Source organism: Diplotaxodon limnothrissa, unplaced genomic scaffold (genome assembly GCF_057381915.1).
Source record: "Diplotaxodon limnothrissa isolate DT_005_m unplaced genomic scaffold, D_limnothrissa_male_GT1.1 unmapped_scaffold_4, whole genome shotgun sequence".
NCBI lineage: Eukaryota > Metazoa > Chordata > Actinopteri > Cichliformes > Cichlidae > Diplotaxodon > Diplotaxodon limnothrissa.
The window spans coordinates 2109704-2125829 of NW_028188558.1; the positions used below are offsets into that span (position 1 = coordinate 2109704).

The 16126-nt window shown below is 39.9% G+C and overlaps 1 protein-coding gene across 1 annotated transcript; it reads left to right on the forward strand.

The window, feature by feature from the left end:
• Nucleotides 1-1619: 1619 nt before the first annotated feature.
• On the forward strand, nucleotides 1620-3504 carry LOC146606876 (phospholipase D1-like). Its single transcript, XM_085349344.1, has 3 exons — nucleotides 1620-1841; nucleotides 2133-2381; nucleotides 2805-3504. Exons 1-3 carry the CDS (start codon nucleotides 1620-1622, stop codon nucleotides 2856-2858), a joined length of 525 nt encoding a protein of 174 aa, XP_085205470.1. The 3' UTR covers nucleotides 2859-3504.
• The last annotated feature ends 12622 nt before the right edge of the window (nucleotides 3505-16126 follow it).

Here is a 16126-nt window from a genome sequence, read left to right on the forward strand (position 1 = left end):
AGAACCTTGCAGTACAACAGAAACCTAAAAACATTATTTGTAGTTGTTATTCTTAGTTGTTCTGCTGCCTAAATACCACAGGGTCTGATTATGAAGTTATTGAGCTGCACATACTTTACGACCTGCTTAAGTTCGAGGTCACAGCGTCTGTAGAGCAGCTGGAACATAATGAAGTCTACAAGGTTAAAGTTTTCTCTTCAGTTATTGTTCTTTCTGCTGCTTGGTTTGATGGATCTGAGAGCTTTTGTTTTTATTATTGTTATTATAATTATCATTAATATTTTACTCTCTAGAAGCTTTAAAATAGTGTTTGTGTTTGAAAACATTGATTTAAGAATTGAACAGAAACATCTGTCCTTCTGAAAATCGCCCAAAGGCACGGAGACAAAGTCAAAGGATGCAACCTGTAACTTTCTCTTCCTTCATGTCAGGACCATCATCCATGATTTATATAAAATGCATATAGCAACAGTAGCACTTTAGTTTGGACTTTATGATTTCTGTAACTGGAAAATATTATTTTGTTTAAAGACAGAAGTGACCGCATAGTTGCAACATCAAAGGGAAATATTAATTAATTAGCATCAAGTATATTTGTTGCTTAAGCGTTTGCACTATAACTTAAGTAGGATTATAACTTTTAAGGAAGGAAAGATTTCAGATATTTAGTTCACTGTTTCAGTTATTTTATATGAAATTAAAACATTTACGTTGGTCAAATATGATGCTCTAAATCAAATAAAAGTTTGAAAATAAATGATGTATTTTTAAATGCTGCAACAAATGTTCACAAAAAGTAACTATAATTAAAACCAGTTAAACAAAATCAAATGTTTGAATCATGCTTAACCAAATGCCAGGCTGGAGAGCTGAACCTAAAGTATACGTAGAAAGATTTCAACATCTGAGCAGTTTTTAATGTTTTTATCACATATAAATGTCACAGCAGTGGGTCCTGGCCCAATGCTTTGTGTTTTTGGTTTTCTTTGACTCTTGTTTTTCTTGGTTTTTGTTCTTCTTATTTATCAGGCTCTCAGTAATCTTAGTTCTCCCTCCCTCAGTGTTCATTTCAGCCTGTGTTTAGTTTCTGTTCCCGTGTCCCACGTTTCATCGTTTCATGTCGAGTCAGCCCTGTCTCTCTGTTTCCTGTGTCTCCCCAGTCAGCCCCGCCTCCCTCGGGCACTCATGTGTGATACAGAGTAAGAAACCTGACTACATTTGCTACACTCTCTTTATTACCTGTTACTTTAAAATTCATACACTAATTATGTCTGCCCATCTCTCTAATGTGAAGGTCAAAGGTCAACATCCCAGTGACATAAGAATAATCCCAAAGGGGCAAAGGCAGCGGTTAATTTAGCACATTTAGCATCAAGGGTACAGCAAGGATATACTTTTACTTATTGTGGCAGGGGTGTGGTCTCTGGCCTGCTGCAGTGGAGGCTGGTGGCGGGACGTTGGACGGCACAGGTGAGGGTGATGGAGCTCATGACTCTCCCCTTTATAGTGACGGAGGAGACTGGCGTGGGGGAAGCGTGTAGTGGAGGAAGCCGAGGAGAGAGCTGGTTTCTGGCTACAAAGACGGCGTCAAACCAGAAAAGATTGCTCGTGGTCAAATAATGTGTCAATCACCTGTGAATCAAACTGTGTGTGGCTCAGTTCATGTCACAGTGTTATTTAGTATATCTTCACTTGTCTCACTCTCCTTCTGTTCTGTCCATCAGGACGATCCTCAGCGCTTACACAGATCCTCCATCGATGTTTTGGATCCAATCAGTGATCAGTTCTACGAGGAGGCCTGGATGTTCACCAGCGCTCGCTACACCTCCATCTACCAGAAGGTGAGTGTACTCCTTTGTACTCAGATTAACATTTTACTTCTTAAAATACATTTTCATATATGAGCTTTCTATTATTTCATGGGCCATTTAATCAATATTAAAATTACAAGCATATCAACAAAGGTGAAGCTGGTTTTTTTCCACTTGCTGTCACACAGTCATGGAGGAATACAATAAATACATAATCAGTCATAGATCCTGAACAATGACATTAAAAGAAAGTCTGTGGCTCTAAAAACTAAACAGTATAAAGACATGCTCCAAGCTGCTGTTTCTCTCCTACTCCTCTAGGTTTTCCACTGTCGGCCATCCAGCGATGCTGGAGGGCTACCTGGCCAATGCTGGCCTACACAAAGAGGTCCTGGCTCGGAGGAGCTGAAGAAGATCCTTGCCTTCCTCGTCAGTTTCCTCTTCAGTTCCTATCCCAACAAAACCTTCTTGCACCTATTAGCTCCAAAGAGGCTATGGTGCCCGTGGAGGTCTGGACCTGAGGCCTGTGCTCATCACGTGGATAGAAAACACTCTGACACCATTCTGGAGGTCTGATGGGACTCTGACCAAAACACAGATGAAATAAAACTTGTGGCTGGAGCTTTTAAAATGACTTTTTCACCTCATAGATTAATGCTCATGATTGCATGTTAGCAAGACAGCATCTCCCCAAGGTGAAACTCTCAGGAGACATTTACTCTTAAACTGTAATCTGGTTGAGACTACTTGAGGAGATCTTAGTAGCGAGTATGTGGATTTAGTCTCTTCACCAACAGCAGACAGACCCATGCCAAGAAAGCAGACATGTTCTCAAAGAAAGCCGAGAGCAGAGATTGGAAAAAGCTAAAAAGAAAAAGCTGCAGCTTCAGACGACTATCTGCCTGTAAGGCTGAAAAAGTCCAGTTACGCTCTATTTTGGAAAAGCTCCCAGTTTTGGTAACCTGGACTTTTATTTCCCCTCTTCTGCTACAGATGTTGACTGTGACCTCAGAGGCCAACTGGACCACACAGCTGCAGCAGGAGTGAGGGAGAGGAGTCTTCATCCAGCTTCAAAGAAAACATCCAGGTAAAGTGACGTGGATCAGCGGATAAAGCCGTCTCCACTTTCAAAGGAGATCCTCTGAGAGAGAGACTCTCTGAGCCATTTTAGCCTCAAATTATAGGACTTTATAGTACAGCAACACTTTTAAAGGACAAAAATAACATAAACTGTGACTGTAATACAAACAAAGTATTGCATGTGTTTTTAAAAGTGTTCCTCCGATGGGCAGGATATCACTATTAGACTGTCCCACCAGCCAACTTCAACAAGAGACCACAGCAGCATTCAGTGATCAGCACAGATGTTCCTCTAACACTCAGCATCTGATCCCTGTTGGTCTGTGTGCTTCTGCTTTTGCTCAGTTAGAAACCCTGCAGCAACCCGACCCAAAACTGTGTCTTCTTGTTGGCCTCAACGTTGAAGTGTCAAACGTCCAACATCTGGAAAGGAAACCACGCCAGTGTACTGTGATGTTTCACCAACATGTGGCAGACGCTGGTCCTGCCTTTCATGCTGACATCAGCAGAGAGCCCCGCCTACCTCAAAGCCTCCCCTGTCATGTATTGATCAGGATGATTATGAAGATGAGCGAGTGCAAATAAGACTGTAAAAGTCCACGAGCAGAATGTTTGGATGCTTTCTAATGATTCATGAATATCATGAGTGTTTGTGTGTTTTGTCTTTTCTTTGCTGACGTTTGTTACTAACAAAGACAATTTACGCTCTGTGTGTGTTTTCATCCTTACCAGCCGCACTCTAACTGCAATGAAGGAAACAAACTGTAGAAATGGTCGACTCAGTGACTTCATAAAATATTGAAGTGGTTCAGGTAGAGCCAGTTTTTAAATGACCATGAACACTGAGCGTATTGTATCTGTACAGCATGTTTTTCTATTAGACAGATTTGTAACAGAGGCCTTGCTCTCAGTAAGTTTGAAATCTTTTCTGATTTCTTTTGTAATCTCTGATCTTTGTGTATCCTGCTCAGTTTGCATGCTGCCTGTAGGAGTTTCTGTCTTTGTATTTGAAGAGAATTCATTGAATATACTCAGCTGCTTCCCTTTGGTGCCTCACACATCACTGAAGTTTTTCAGTGTCCAGTTATTTGTTTTTAATAGCTGTTTGAATTCTCTGTATGTTTGACCCTGTAGACTGTTTAATGGACTGCTCGTCTTCCTGTTTGTAACCACTGCCTGTTTAGGACTAAAGATTTGGATTTTTGACTTTAACACAGCCTCTGCGTGTCGTCCCTTTGTGTCCTCGTCCTCTGTGAATGTGTCACAGATGTTTCCATGATAATAACACAGCTTTCCCACAGTGGCTTGCAGCAGCATTTATTCACAGCACATTTGAGAAAGGTTCAGATTAACTCGATGAGTTTATATTCAGAATGATTCTGACAGTGGGCCACTGTGAATTGTGATCTTTCATCAGGTCAATGTTTAAGTTCAGTATTTCAAAGCAGGAGCTATGAACAGTCATCATGTTGCCATTAGAATTATTATTATTAATCATTATTAATAATGTCGTTACTCATGTATAACCTTGATTAGTATACATGAATTTTATCAATAGTAAAAATAATGAATATTTCATGTATAACTTTTATTGTGTTTTGTATATTAATTATATTTAAATAGAGATGTTGACCCTGTCTCTACAGTAGCATCAGTGTAACATACATTATTGGTCCAAGCTGTCATAAATGGGGAGCCTGATCCTTTATTATGAAAACATGACGAGTATTTTTCTTGTCAGTTGGGAAGAAGTTGGTCTTTTTTTCCTTCTTTTTGCTCAGTTTGTCTTTTCTTTGATAATTGAAACTCTGATCAAACCTACTCATGTTCACAGCATGTAAAAGCAGCTGACAGTCCGTGGCATTGTTGTTTGTAGAGGTGCAGTGTAGTGGGAGCATAAATCAAAAGAAAACAGTAACATTTATGTAATAAAACATCTGAATGAAAATGAACAGGCCCTTTATGAACTTCAAAGGGATCTGAAAACAACACTTTTTAAAAGAGTATCTTGGGGTGTAGGTGGTCAAAATAGAAAACTGAGCTGAGACTCTAAGTTCAATCCATCCATTGGTTTTTACTTAGGAGGAAGAAATGTCAGGCTGGTGCAGGCTGGTTAGGTGCATGTGGTTATCTTTACCTAAATGAGTTCACTTTGTGGCTGCCAGGTTGGGCAGAAGTACCTGTCCCCTGTTAGGCTTAGTTAGGCTGTTCTCTTCTAATCAGACAAATAAGGCGATGACTTTCTGCGAACAGTATTTCTTATAACTCAGCAGTATAATGCATCATAAAACAATATCATTCATTCACAATAAATCAGCAGTCTAATGCAAATCAGTTTAATAAATGCAATAGTTATTACCTTTAGGTTATTACCTTTAAACCTTTAGGAGAGCCGTCTCTGTGCTGTGGTTCACCCTAAATCCAGACTGGAATATCTCCAGGATCTGTCTATCATTCAGAAAATCAGTAATCTGAGTAAAAACAAGTTTTTCTAAGATTTTACTTAAAAATGGTGAGTTGGATACAGGTCTGTAGTTATTAAAATCATTACAATCCAAATTGCTCTTCTTCAGAAGGGGCCTCACCACCGCCGTTTTAAAGGCAGCAGGGAAGACACCCAACTGAAGAGAGCAATTCATCATGCATAAAAGCTCAGCCTCAAAAAATCCATAAAGTGTTTTAAAGAGTGAAGAAGGGATTGGATCTAAAAGACATGTGGTGGGTCTCACTGTGGAGAAAACTTTCTGCAGGTTCTCAGCATTAACCAGGACAAAGCTGTCCAGTGTCTCCTCAGGTACAATCGAGCCCTCAGATGTATTTAAAATCATATCACGATTAGATAAAATATCAGATCTGATGGCGCTGATCTTTCCCCTGAAGTGGTCTGCAAACTGCTCACAGAGCGAGTCTGTGGGGGTTCTTTGGGAGCTGTTAAAATCAGGGTTAAATAAATGATCTATGGTGGAAAAGAGGACCTTGGGATTATTTTTGTTATTACTGATTATTTTGGCGAAGTATGAATTTCTTGACTTCCTTAATGTATTACTGTACATTTTAAGTTGCTCGCAAAATATTTGATGGTTGATAGTGTTTTTATTTTTCCTCCACCTCCTTTCTGCTGCCCTGCAATTTCTTTTGAGTTTTTTGACTTCTTCGTTTCTCCAGGGTGATGCATGTTTTACGTTAATCTTTTTGGTGGTGAGTGGAGCAACGGAGTCAAGGCTTTTCTTCAGTTTGCTGTTAAAATAACTAAAAATCAAATCGCAGGGTGCAGGTAAAATCACAGGGGGGCATTTGACTAAAACCCTGGTGAAATTTGCAGCCACTTCAGAGGTTAGATAGCGCCTCCTCACAGTTCGCACCGAGGTCTTCCGCTGAATAAAACCGGTGATGTTAAAAAACACACAGTAGTGGTCAGAGACAGCCAAGTCAACAACAGAGGACACGCTGGTGGACAGCCCATGGGTGATGACCAGGTCCAGAGTGTGTCCTCTGTTGTGAGTCGGCTGCGTGACGTGCTGGTAAAATCCAAACAGTGAAGAATGTTTAAGAATTCTTTTGATGCAGGGTCAGAAGGATTATCTATGTGCAGGTTAAAATCACCGGTTAAAATTATCATATTATATTTTGAATGTATGTTTGTTAAAAATTCAGAGAATTCCTTGATAAAAGCAGCGCTGTCTTTAGGTGGTCTGTAAACTGTGACAGATAAAACTGGAGGGCTGCTGAAAACAATAGCGTGGAATTCAAAAGTGGTAAAATGATCAAATAAAATTTGTTTGGAGGTGAGTGTGTTGTTGGTTAAAGATGCAGTCCCACCACCTCTCTCACCACTTCTAATAGAAAAAGAGAAATTAAAATTTGGTGGGGAGGCCTCAGTGAGAACAACTGGTGCATCCGAACCCAGCCATGTTTCAGTTAAAAATAAACAGTCAAGTTTATTATCTAAAATTAAATCATTAATAATAAAAGACTTGTTCGACAGAGAGCGGACATTTAAAAGTGCCATACTGATTGAGACTGGTGGATTTTTGACAATAGAGTTGAATGGATGTTGATATTTTTGAAGAGGCCGGAGGTTATTAATGTTTTTGGAGTTACTGGATTTATGATAATTCTGTTGCTCTCTGTTTGTGATTATGACGGGTATTGTGTTGACTGTGGGAGAGAGAGGTCCGAGTCCAGAGTTTTGTGTATTACTGTTAAAAGTGGAACAAATATAGGAGCTGGGACCAAGGGGACATCAGTCAGTAGCAGACGGATCAGCAGGTAATGTCAGTTTGGGGTAGTGACAGGGCGATGTGCGGCAGTGCTGTACGCCAAATGCCAAATTGGCGGACAGCAAACGGCGTCCCCAGGCGTTGAGGTGGAGCCCGTCTGCCCCAAAAAGATGCCTCCTCTCCCAGAAGGCATCAAAGTTGTTAATAAAACCCAAGCCGTGGGAGACACAGGCGGAGGAAAGCCAGGTGTTAAGGCTGAGCAGCCGGCTGAAACGGCCTATCCCTCTGCCACAGGTGGGGGTGGGCCCAGAGATAAAAGCACTCACCTGCAACTGACCAAGGAGGCTGAAGAGTTGGAGGAAGTCCAACTTCAGCAGCTCAGATTGCTGTTTGGGGATGTCATTGGTGCCGATGTGGATGATGAGCCGGTTAACCTGTGGGTGGGATGCCAGAATGTTGGGAATTCTGTCCACTATGTCAACAACAGTGGCTCCCGGGAACGACAGCGTGAGCGCCCCCCTCATCCGCACGTTCCTGATGATGGAATCCCCGAGGACCAGCGTGGAGAGAGGAGGTGCCACCGGGGGCTGTTGGCCATCTGAGACGCCCGCGCCGCGACACCGGAGGTGTTCAGATGGAGATGCGCCAGCCGGACTGCGTGAGTGACTCCCAGGTTTAGCTCTGACTCTACGCTCTGCTGAATCCTTTGAACCTGCTGATCAGTAAAGCTCTATGTGCTGCAGCAGATTGACCTCATCTGTGTTCACAGGTGTGGACCTCAGCGCTGAGGTGCAGGAGACTTTCATTCAGTTCTCCCTGCAAACAGCATCCAGCCTGGAAATACTGTCATCTTTCCCACAAATGCTGCTCTTATCTCAGAGAAGAAGTCTGATGTAAATAACTGCAATCAACAGTGATGTTCTGCACAGATCACTTTTCCATTTTGCTCTCTAGATGAGTCCCACACTGTAAAAAAAAATCTGTCAAATTTACGGTAAAATACCGGCAGCTGTGGTTGCCAGGAATATACCGTGTAAAAAATGTGGAATCTGTAAAAGACAATACGGTATACTGGTTTTGTAACCCTAATTTTTAAGGTAGACAACGTATTATTTTACCAAAATCATGATAGAAAAAACCAAATATATTTGTCAATTAAACAGCAATTTAATGTAAAAAATGCAACTTTCCATAGCTTTTTACGGATATTTGCAGTAAAAAAAAAAGTAATAATATAATAATATTTACAGTAATTTGTTGTTAATTTAACAGTAATAGGATAGACCCTATTATTGTAAATAACTGTAAAAATAACAGAAATATGTTAAACCTTATTAAAACCTTTGACAGTAAAAAACACAGTGAAATTGTATAACAAATTACAGCATTTTATTTTGACCAGATACATTTTACAGTAAATTCCTGGCAACCACAGCTGCCGGTATTTTACCGCTAAAAATACAGTACAATATGAGGAACATAAATGGTTTACTGTACATTTTACATTTGCAACCGCTAAATATAGAAAAATCTAAAGATGCTCATATACAACCAAGGTAGAGAATATTACTGATAAACAATGAGAAAATTTGACATACCATTTGAAAACAGACTAAACATATTATTTTCTCTATTCCTACAAAACAGCATAGATCTTGAGAATACAGCATGTGTCCATATATATGGCTGGTAATCCATGGAGGAATGAATAAACATGAAACAAAATATTACCTGCCCCTGACCTATCAACAGTAATGAGTCACTGGGTCCTGCCTTGGTGAAGGAAAGGACTCGGTGGAGTTTCTAATGCGCATGGTGTTGAAGATACAAGCTCTGCAGGAGTACTTCAATGTCCATCAGGAGTTCACTTTGGACTGGCAGGATCCCCTCTGCAGCAAAAAAAATGGACAAAGTTTGATCAGTGCTTGAGCAAAATGCACAGAAATGAACAAAACGTGCTGCCAAAACCAGGTCTAATGATAAACGATTTCTTAAGTGTAAAATATACAGTTCTTAAAGGATAGCTATTGTCAAAATGCAACCTGGGCTGTTTTTTTTCAGTTGTTTTTTTTTTTTTACTGTAAACGAGACAAACATATATCTAAAAGCATAATTACGACAAACAAGCCGTTTTTGAGATTGACCGTGATTTTGTTTTGTGGTCAATAGCCAGTGAATGGGAATACTAGGGGGCCGGGGCATAAATTTGAGCGCATCAAAATCGATACAGTAAAAAAAACAAAACAAAACAAAAAAACAGCCCAGGTTGCGTTTTGGCAATAGTTATACTTTAAATCTACTTATGTAAAAGTTATACATAGACAACGCAGCCCTAATCACAATCATAATTTGTTGGAAAACGTATTTAAGTTTCGTATTGATTTATCATAGAACTTGAAGTTAATGGCTGAATGCATGGTGATGAGACCTATCATTCAATCTACATTTTATAGCGTATGAAACTGCTCACCTGGACATGAACCTGAGCTCGGCTGATTAAGATTAGTGTCTCCTGTCCATCTTTCTTTAGCAAAACTTGAATAATACCACTGCTTACCTCTTATTGAATCTTTGGGTGCAGACTTAATTGAAGAGCCTCGTATAAACAGGCAGGGTGTGATGTTTAGGGAAACCAAAGAATACAGCCGCCATCATTTCTGCCAGAAGACTCATTGGGTGCAACGAAGCTTTCATTGTGGACTGGCTAGATACCTTCTGCATTCAGAAGGAAAACAAGAAGGGCATACACCATAAACAATAATAACTGACAAAAATAATGAGACAAGAAATTAAAGTAACAAAATAAGTGCAAATCAAGTTTCCCTGTGTTACAGTGTAGCTGAATGTTTTTCAACAATTTGATTTACGGTAAAACACATACCAAATATTTCCAGCCAAGGTTTGTTTCAATCTTCAGCATGTTTTTCCTGCCATTGTCTTGAAACTGTTTCATCTGTCTCTCTCATTTGATGCTGTTTACAAAAACAAAACAGCAATATTGTAAAGGGAAAAAGGAAAATTAATTTAATGGAAAAAAAAAGATTATGACCTGAAATCTCACCATTTCCTGAGAGTCACAGGTCCTTTGAGTATCCTTATGGTTTCTGCTCAAATTCAGTGTCTGAAAAGGGCAGGAACAAAACAAACCTTTTTAATCATAATAAAGACAAAATAAGATTTAGAGACAGACGACAAAGAAATGTGTAAAATATCTTCTTGAATCTGTTTACTTTACTAACCTTGAAAGAGACTCTTGGGTCTTAGCTGTGCCACCACCCTTAAACCTTAAAACAGATGGAGACGATATGCTGGCCTGGCTTGAAATTTCCATATTTGGTGCTGTAAAACAATATCACAAACAATAGATTAATTGTACTTTTTGGACCTTGGCCAAAGCATAATAGAAAAAACAGAAAGTCCTTCATGGCTATTGTGCAATGAAATCATAATACTTACTGGTTTGTTTCTCAGATGTCTCCACTCCTAATGATTGTAGTGCCTCCAGTACAATTTCAAGGATTGAGGCAGACAGGTCCGGCAGCACCTTAGTAATGGAACTCCTTATGCTGCCCCCCATTTCCAAGATGTCTGATAAAAGAATGTGAATAAAGGTCAATTTACACCAAGTGGTACCTTTGGTCTTAAAATATGAAGCTGATCTTGCTTGATACTACACTTTTATACAGTGTTTCGTAAGTACCAAACTAACAGCACCATTATTGTGACAGCACACTGTGTTTCAGTGGAACCATTTGGTACCCATACTTCATGTAAGATGTTAATGGATAGAAATCAATTAAGTCAGTGGGTTTTGACCAAAAAAATCATTTTATTTAAAACAGCTTACTATCACTTATGTCACACAGAACATCAGCAGGAGGCTCAGTAGAGGGCTCTTCTGATTTCTGCCACAGATCAGACTCTAGCAGACATCTCAAAGTCTCTCTTAAAGGCACATAATAGGCAAACCTATCTTTTCTGTTTTCATCTCTCCCTAAAAATATTTTCTTTGGTTCCGCATAGTTGAAGGCTTTTTTAAAGATCTGAGCTCTGGAGTGCACTGTCCTCAATGGCCCGGTATGACATGCAGAAAAAAGATCATAGCTTTTGACAGACTCACAGACTTTGTTGATGTCCTCCTCTGATAATGATGTGTCATCTTTTAACAGTGATGCAAGTTTACCCAAACTGTATGTCTGTCCCAACTCATGCATGTTCTGCATTTCCTCTACAATGTTCTGTATGGTTGAAGCAGGCAGTAGAAACTGACCCTGCAATTTTAAGTAGAATAGTGAAACGTTTCTCAGAAAAAGATCACAGAATTCAGGGGGCATTTCCATGTTATCTTCATGTGCAATAGACTGTGCAGCAGGCTCGGAAATCAAGGGTACAAAGTCATCTGATGTGGTTGGAACAGATGATGATTGACATGCAGACTCTCTATATAAATCACCAATGCTGCTGTCTGAAAACTCTGTGTTTACGTGACATGTGAGCAGTAAAAGATGATTTAACTCTAAAGGTATTTGTGCATCCTCTTACTGGACAAGTGACCACGTGTCCTTCCACAATATGGCTCTTCAGATGAGCTATTAACTCTTTAGAGTTCTGACACTGACGTTCACACATCGCCATTGCACATGTAAACGAAGAAACCACCACCACACCAGTGACATGGGTGGGGGCAGTGTCTTCGGTAAAAATGAGCCTTAAACGCGCCATACCTGGTGTATGTCTGCTTGCAGCCTGCTTCAATACACCGAAAGAAACAACGTGGCTCATTCCGATGCAGTTTACAATGAAGCACGTAGCCCCTTGATGACTGAACTACCTTACCACAGAAATTACACGTTAACATAACTCCATGTACTTTGGTAATTCCTCCCTAGCGAATTAAGCACGCCATATACAGAAACTAATCCAGAGCAATGCTTCCCTCGCAACAGTAATGCTAACTCAACTCACAAATGCTAACTAAATTCACAACCTCACTCATAAAAAACGAACTGCTAAAATTATCTATAAACGCTGGGCTGGTGGATTTTTATAACAGATATAACTTGAAGTTGCATGTACTCACCTCACCTCGAACTAATTGTAAGCTGCCAGGATGTCTACAAATTCCGAAGATGCTGTGGTCCAAGCAGCAATAAATGGCGCTAATATACGAGTTCAAAACTGTGTCCGTTAGCGAAGCCAACTTGAGTCTCCTGCATGAAAAAAAGAGCGGTTGGCACACAGCTCAGCAGCGCGCCGCGCTATTGGTCATTTTCAGGTGACGTCATCCCGCAATGTAACGTCGCTCTTTGTTTCTTTAGGAGGTTCGAATTTGATCAGAAGTCACGTCTGCAGACCGCTGCAGCCACGTCTTACCTTGCTTCCCCTTTTTTTGGTGAAATGGTTCGCTCATACTGCACAATGTTGCTACCAGATTTTTTTTCTCTGCAATTCGAACGTAAAACGTCTGTACACAGTTTACCAGCAGTTTAGCTACCAATCAACAGCGATCACACAAATTCAAAATTTAAGGCCGACCCACTTAAGGTGGTCTGATAATATGGCGTGAAACACAACAACATAAAGTTGTTTTAAAATAATAATTAAAAAAGATTATTGAAATCAATTTTATTCACAACCATAAACTTTATTTTTAACATCTTCTTTTGCTGTTGATTTTTTTATCAGAAGGTTAACAATGATATACTGCAGGCCTAACTTTTAATCTGTATATCAGTATCTGAATTTTAAAATAAAAAAATACTATCAGTTTTATTGTCTTTCACTGCTGATATTTGCTTTTTTTTTAATGGTATGTACTGGTTGTATTATTACGGTGGACCCTATTTTTTAACATCTTGTTTCTGTAAAAATGAATGTTTTTGTTTGCTTAAAAATCTACAGCTTTATACTGTGAATTCCAATGTGCACAACCCCAAAAGATGTAGTTTTACTCAAATAATACCGTAAAATCTAAGTTTTTCAGACATTTTCAACATTACAATATGTAATTGTAAAATGTATGCATATTTATTTGTTTTCACAGAAAATATTTATAATTTCAACATTTTATTACAGTAAAAAACAAAGTTTTATCCAGTCTCACAATTAACGGTTATTCAATCTATTTAATACAGTAAAAGGAAGTTTTTGATTTTACGCTCCATTACCGTTGGAATTTGACGGTGTTTTGCTGTATATTTTACTGACTTTTTTTACAGTGCAGCTGCCTGACCTTGTGTCCAGGTGATCGTCTCACTGAGGAGCTTTTGTTCTGAAAATCTCACGTCCATCACCTGTTTCCTTTTTACTATCTCTGCTCTTTCTTTATTCACAATGCTCATAATATCACACAATTATATTCATCACCTGCATGTTTTTATCCAGCTGCTGTTAGAACCAAACAAATAAAAAGGATGAAAAGCCTGAAATCCTTTGATTTATTACATTTGAAACAAATATGAGAGCATCCCTAACAGCACAGCTGAGACCTTTGTTTTAATCAAGCCTTTGTATCGACACACTTGTAAAGATTCATATACAAAACATAATAGAATAAATCAATATAAAATACACATAATCACAAAAATGCAGCCATGTTGTGAGTTTGCATCTAAAACATGCATGTTTCCCTTTGTACAGGCAGATTTACAGCAGACAAAGCAACACGCTGATCGACTTTGACCGCTGCAAAAACAAAACACCCACCAAGTCTGAAGTCGATCAGAGGAACTGTTGACAGACTGACAGACATACAGATGCTTGATTCATTAGTGCGATTAAATGTTCTTCTTTAGCAGCATCACTTCATGTGTTTGTGTTCCAGGAATAAAGGTCTGTTTAAACTGGACGTCTCCTCAGCATCACTCGTGCTGTCATGGTTTCAAAGCTGTGCAGAAAGAATCTGAGGGATGATACAGAGGTGACCAAAGTTACAAACATCTAGCTGTGCTGGAAATGTTTGCAGAGCTCCAAACTCTTTGGCTTTCTGCAGAGCAAGTATGGAAGAAGCACCTGAGCTAACTTCAGTTTAGACGATATGAGGAAAAATGCTGCTTCCCAAAGTTTCCTACAAGTATCCAGTTTATATTTAGAGAAGCGAAGGCTCTTTATCCTGACAACTACTCCCTGGTGGATCCCTGTCCTGTGACAGCAGCAAAGACTGTGTATCAGTATCATCAAAGCCACTTCAATAACCAGTGTTTAAAGCTCTCTAGCAGATGGACTTCAGTGGCAGCAGCCTCTGTCTGCTGTGTACAGAAGGTTCTCTGATGAAGCACACAGCAGATGCTGCACTACAACAGCAGCAGCAGCTCAGCTTCAGTTTGCTTCGACGCCCTTTTTGACCTGTGAAACAGCAGAAAATGAAACATTTCAACACCCGTTTGTTAGCGTGAGCTATTCTGCTGTTTTTCATCATTTCACAGGTGAAATAAAATCACATTTACTTCCTGTAGGAGTGATCGTGTCCAGCCTGACTGAGACCATGTGCTCCATCCTGCACAGGTAATAAACCTCTGACATGAAGGGCTGTCAAGTAGTTTTAGACAAATGGGGGTAAAAGAGACGTTAAAAGCTTAAAGAGAAACTACATTTTCTAAGAACTGTCTGACGTTCACCTCTCACACAGTGGATACGATTCTGCCGCTGCAGGAATAATCTTTGTGCTTATGAAACTGTCCATGTGTTTGCAGAAAATGTCACATGTTCAAAGCCATCCCAGCACCTGGGGTTTGTATAAGTGCAGCTGCTGGTGGGGAGATAGTCTCACTCTTCTATATAAAGAGTCAGCAGGCAGCAGATCTTCATCTGTGATCTCCTCCATCATCACGTCTTCACTCTTCAGCAGCTATGGCTTCACTTCGTGCCCTTCTGCGAGTGGTGCTGTGCTCCTCATGGTTTCTGCTTCTGCCTCAGGCGGACTTTGATTTACAGAGTCATCCATAATATTTTTTATTTTTTATTTTACTGCCCATCTATTTTCATACAAATGTCTCCGTCTTATGGAAAAGGGGTGGAGCTTATCCAACGAGGACAGGCAGGGCCCCCCCAGACAGTTTAGCAGTCTATACAGGAGGCCGACCTTTGCAACATGTACTTCTATAATGACTTCACCATTTAGGTTATTTGGTTATGTTTCACCCTGGATTTTGTGTGATAATATTTATTTTGTCCACTGATTTAAAAACAACAAACTATATGAATATAAAACAGTGTGAACAACAAAACATCAGCTTTGGAAACTTTGATGTAAAATTCTGCAGTTGTTTTCTCAGATATAGCATAAATCAAACTAACATACATCAGTGTGTTATTAATGTGCACACACACACACACACACACACACACACACACACACACACACACGTTACAATAAACAGCTCTTGTGCTTCTGTATGATTCTCAGTGCTTTCCATTTGCGTGTCCACAGGTTGCTGTAAGTGGTGCTTGACTGCAGTTTGCTCTCATTTCAAGTGGTTTGCTGTCACAAAGCCAACAGGAAGTCCGGCCATGGTTGAGCCAACTGAAGATGGGTTGAAGGTGGCGTCCTCGTTTCCTCTGTGAGTGCGAGAGGACAGACAAAGCAAACACCGTTTGGACAGCATTAAAATATTTACACTGATGATTAATGTTGTGTCTTTGCACCTGTAGCGATACATGTTGGAAAATGGAGACTTTAGCCACCAAGACTGACGTGCCTGGAAACTTCCCTGTGAGTACGCCCACAAAGACAGGAAACAGTTTAACCACCGCGGTTAATCCTCCATCATCATCATCCAGTATTTTTCACATCTTTTCTTCTGCTGTTTCCCTTGTTGTCAGTCACGGGGTTTGTGACTGAAATGCGTGTGGTCGACGGGAAGCCTGACGAGTACGGCCTGAATCATTCCATCAACACCAGACGGAGTGAAACCTTTGTTGAAAACAGATTATATGGTAACGTTGCATTTAGCTTCAGTAAACTGTGAAGTTACAGCAGCAGATTTACATCACGTGGCTTCACAGGAAGTAGTCTGG

Coding starts and splice junctions, on each gene's coding strand:
- LOC146606876 (XM_085349344.1), top strand. CDS start 1,620: ATGTGTCAATCACCTGTGAATCAAACTGTGTGTGGCTCAGTTCATGTC. Junction 1,842..2,132: donor ACACCTCCATCTACCAGAAG/GTGAGTGTACTC, acceptor CTACTCCTCTAG/GTTTTCCACTGTCGGCCATC. Junction 2,382..2,804: donor ACTCTGACACCATTCTGGAG/GTCTGATGGGAC, acceptor CTTCTGCTACAG/ATGTTGACTGTGACCTCAGA.